Source organism: Nicotiana tomentosiformis, chromosome 6, assembly GCF_000390325.3.
Source record: "Nicotiana tomentosiformis chromosome 6, ASM39032v3, whole genome shotgun sequence".
NCBI lineage: Eukaryota > Viridiplantae > Streptophyta > Magnoliopsida > Solanales > Solanaceae > Nicotiana > Nicotiana tomentosiformis.
Genome location: NC_090817.1, coordinates 77,077,220 through 77,082,188, shown reverse-complemented (window position 1 = coordinate 77,082,188; position 4,969 = coordinate 77,077,220). Strand labels below are relative to the sequence as shown.

General features: G+C 37.6%; 1 protein-coding gene across 1 annotated transcript; it reads right to left on the bottom strand.

Moving 5' to 3' along the window:
* Positions 1-1,870: 1,870 nt before the first annotated feature.
* On the bottom strand, positions 1,871-3,182 carry LOC138894246 (uncharacterized). The gene is made up of 4 exons (XM_070178928.1): positions 3,051-3,182; positions 2,686-2,917; positions 2,552-2,604; positions 1,871-2,314 (listed from the first exon to the last, which is right to left on the bottom strand). Exons 1-4 carry the CDS (start codon positions 3,180-3,182, stop codon positions 1,871-1,873), a joined length of 861 nt encoding a protein of 286 aa, XP_070035029.1.
* Between the last annotated feature and the right edge of the window lie 1,787 nt (positions 3,183-4,969).

The following is a 4,969-nucleotide window of genomic DNA, read 5'->3' as shown; positions in this document are numbered from 1 at the left end:
TAAAATGGAGGACAAATGTGTACTATTTACAATAGTATAGTTTCCTAATTTTATACCCTGCTTATGTGTCTACCCCTGTTGGGAGGCCCTATAGTGATAACCCGTGTTTATCATTTTTTTTTTTTGTAATGACCCGTCTAGTCATTTTATTTTCTAGGTCCCCTATCCCATAATTTAGACTCTCCGGATGTGATTTTACTATTTTATGACTTGCGGGGATGGTTGGTTCGGGTTTGGAAGTGTTCGAGTTGAAATCGGAATACTTAGTTCCTTAATAATGGCCCATAATGGCCAAGTTTGCCTTGAGTCAACATTTTGAGTAAACGACCTCGGAACTGGAATTTGACGGTTCCAATAGGTTCGCATGATGACTTTGCACTTGGGCGTACGTTCAGATAGGGTTTTAGATGACCCGGGAACTTTTCAGCGCTTAATGATAAAAGTTGGCACCAGAACTCTACAGCATATAGGCCACAAATAAACAAAGCCGTAAAAGCTGCCAACAAGAATATCAAGAAAATATTAAGGAAAATGGTGGACAAGTATAATTAATGGCATGCGACGCTACCGTTTGCTTTGCTCAGGTACCGCACCACAGTCTACACGTCAACTAGGGAAACCCCCTATCTACTGGTCGATGGTACTGAAGTTGTTATACCCGCCGATGTGGAGATTCCTTCTCTAAGAATCATACAGGAGGCTGAGCTCTGCGATGCAGAATAGATACGGAGCCGGTATGGGAAACTAGCTCTCATTGACGGTAAGAGGATGAATGCAATGTGCCATGGTCAACTCTACCAGAATAGAATGGCAATGGCTTTCAACAAGAAGGTTAGACCGAGGTAATTCATATCGGGGAAATTGGTGTTGAAGTGGATCTTTCCACATTAGGACGAAGCAAAAGGAAACTTCTCACTTACTGGCAAGGCCCTTACATAGTTCACCGAGTACTGACAGAAGGAGCACTCATACTTGCAGAAATGGACGGAGAAATATGGCCAAAACCTATCAATTCAAATGTCGTCAAGAGATATTACGTTTGAGATTGTATTTGCACTTTCTTTTGATGTAACATGAACTACACTTGACCTGATTCCCATTTAAGAGGGGATACGTAGGTAGCCCTGTGGGTTCGATCACATAATAATAAAATCTTCGTTCCTCTACGGTCAGGAACCGGGACAAGATTTTGAGTTTTCATCTATCTCATTATTTCAAGAATCACCAAGAAGTGTATCGCCAGAAGTATACATTAAACTAGGGTAGAATTTTGAGGGGGTCCTCAAAGTTCTGAGGTAAGAAGGTCGCAATGTCTCAAAGCATGTTATGGTCTATGATTCGACTAAACTATTTATTTGTGTTCATTATTTTTAAAGCAATTGAATTACTTACAAATGATTTGCCATAAATGCATATTTTCTAAAGACTGCATTTTTTGTAGTAGCCAGATGTTACCCAGTGTGACTTGACCGAGATGTCAAGACAGGAGCAAAGGTGAAATTAGGAATCGAGAGCACGAACCGAACTTTTCCCCAAAAACTCACGATTTTTCTTTGGATGCAGGCATACGGGACATAACAAGCACGCCCACAACAAACATATATACAATAAAATCACCATCTTTACACCGATAGAAGTCGTCAAACATAAACGCGTCAAGCTGAGGACCACTTTTCTCTCTCACATTTAATCGTTGATTTTCCTGCATGTGGACATGTGATTCCACAAAGGTCTCATGTCCTGCAAGTGCATTGTTTTGCCCCCAGATTCACAGTGTGCCTATCATTACCTTCTGTCACTTCATAACCTTGGTCAGCACTGCTAATCACATGACACTTTTGTGATATCCTCATGAATTGGTGATACAAATTTAGAGTCTTGGGACTGTATTAACTTCCCCACCCCACCATTCAGCTTCATTATCAGTCAGCATATTCATAACCTTGATTCTGATCTCCTTTAACATCTTTATAATTGGCTTGTGTCTGACTTGCAATATCCATGCATTAAAGGACCTAGTCAGGTTATTATCCACTGATTGGTTCTTGCAGGTAGTATCAAAGAATGACCTATTCCAGCAAGTAGGTGGATACTTTAGCAGATCTTCAATAACAGCCTTACCATCATCATCCACTTGTCTCATACTATTTAACTGATCTTGAAAGTCCTCTTCATAGGTACTCCAAGCTGCCCACCAAAGATATTTCTTGTATTCCCCAGACCCCCATCTCTTGCACCAGTTTGCTTCTGTGTGTCTTACACAGAATCTGGGGTGGGCCTCAGGAAGAACTCCTGAGATTGAATCAATCATCCCCTACATATAAAGGAAAGAAGAATTAAAATTTATATATACAGATTGGTAAAATAATAAAATAATAAAGTAAAGTATTCATACCTTCTACATATCCGAGATAAAAGTGATTCCTTCACCCATCTTAAGGTCCAGTAACATTTGTAGATGACTTAAAAACTAGTTCCATGTGAGTTTTGTTTCTTTATCCACAATAGCCCAAGATAATGGATAAAAATGGTTTGCAGAGTCTTGACCAACTGCCACCAAAAGCTGACCCTTAACTTTCCCTTTCAAAAATGTTCCATCCAACCCTATAAAGGGCCTCAACCTACTCTTAAACCCCATCTTCATTGCATGAAAACATATGTACATCCTTAGGAACCTTATCTTACCTTCAGCAAGAGCATCCTTTGATAAGTTAACTATCACATCACTTCCAAGATTACTAAACTTCAATTCATTAACATATGCCACCAGCTTATTATATTCATTAGTAAAACTCCCTTCAAGACTCTCCAAAATTAATCTCTTTGCCCTCTTACGCTTTGCCTCACTAACATTCACATTAAATGCAGCCTTCAAGCTTGCCCTCATCTCTCTAACCTTAATTTTTCTTGCAACCCTCTGTTGAAGTATGTAGCAATGGTCTTGGCATTAACTCTATGATTCTCATATGCAGGTTCACAAGTGTGCTCTGAATTTAAGGTCCTAAATTCAGCCCCACCCCCTGAAGAATTCCTAGATATGTGACACATACAAAAGGGCAGCTAGCTTCACAAATGTACCTAAGCCTAGTTGGGTCACTTTTAAGTTGCTCTAACCCATAACCATTTAGAAATGCATACATATTTATCACTTTCCTAGCTTCAGCAATATCTTTGAATGTCATGGACCTATCCAACTCTTCTTTTGCGTAAAACGTTTCTCTAGTCTATCAGAATCATAGTCTGAAGAAACAACATATTCATTATTATCACAATTATCACTTTCATCACAATCAGTGGCAGCTTCAAGTTCATCAGGTTCATCATGCTCATTGTGAAATCATATTAGGTACATTAATACTTGGCTCACATTCCTCTACAACAAATATGTTAATAACATTAAACTGGTTGTTAATAAAGTCTTAATGCCATAGTCACCTTCTATTTCATAGTATGTACCAGAAGGACCATTAACTATTAGTTGTTGGACTCCTATATACCCAAAGTTAGAAACATATTCATCCACTAAATCATTATAGAAAAGAAAGTCAGAGTCAAAACCTTGCTTGGTGTGCACAAATTTTCTTGAGTATGCCACGAGTGGTTTCTTGACCCACTCTCCACCATGATGAAAGACCAAATCCAGCAGGACCATTATCAGTAAACTGCAGAATAAAGAATATACATATTTAAGACACACTAAAATCACTTAAGGTAAAAAATATAGAAACAGTATCAAATACACACTAAAACCAGACAACATAAAAAACAAAGACTAATAGAAGGCAAAAAAAATAGAATAATATAAGGTATAGAGATAAAGGCAGATAAAGGCATAAAGGCAGAATAAAATAGAAGGTACCACACATTGAAGAAGTCAGTCAACTTCAATAAACTAATAGATATAACCATGGATATGGGGAACCATACATTAAAGTATTAAAGTAACAAATAAAGTGTCCCCTGCCCCACCCTCCAATAAACAACGCAGAAAAGAACAAATGAAAGCCAATACAAAAAATCTGATTCACTTATTTTCTACAAAAAAAAAAAAAATCAAAGAAAGTTGGGACCACAAAATATTAAAATTGAAACCCAAAAACAACCAAAGGACTTTTCAATACCAAGAAAGCATAAACCAGATATGAGGCACATGCAAACAAAAAGAACAAGATTAGGTTTAATAATGAAAAACCACATGCAACTAAATACAAACGCAAAACACACACCTACCAACTTGAAATTATCGACAAAGAAAGGGAGAAGTGAAAACCCTAACCAATCAAGAACAATTCTGAAAACCCTAACTCCAATAAACAATAAATTCGAAACCCTATGACAACTACACTTCGGTTGCACACACCTATCAACTTGAAATAATCGATAAAATAGGAGAAACTGAAAGCTCTAACCAACCAACAGCAAATCCGAAAGGGATTTGAAACCCCAGTAAAACTTCACTTCAATTACATACAAGAAAGAGATAAAACTAACAGAAACATCAAGTTTTTTGGAATAACTTCTTACCTTTGCTTGAAATCAGCACTGGACGCAAGGATTCTACAGACGGGTTTGGTTCTCTCATTTTCTTTCAAGTATTAGAAGGTTCTATCAAAGGAAGGCCTCTACTCATTTTACACTGGTTATTTCTATTTATTTAGTGGGCAAACGGTTACGAGTTATGGATCAAAATTTTGGGAGTGAAATTATGTCAATCTAATTTGGGAGTCGAATTAGGGCTTTGAACTTAATGGAAAGCTGACTTGGCAGTTGACGTGGAAAAAATGGAGTTGCCACATTGACCATCTGTTAGGGTTAGGGACAATTACATCAACTTTGTAAATGGTAGGGTGGGTTTTGGACGTAAAGTAAAATGGAGGACAAACGTGTACTATTTACAATGTACAGGGGCAATAATGGGCTTTTTCCCTTAAATTTTAAGTTTTCATGATTTAATGAGTTGATTTCTTTA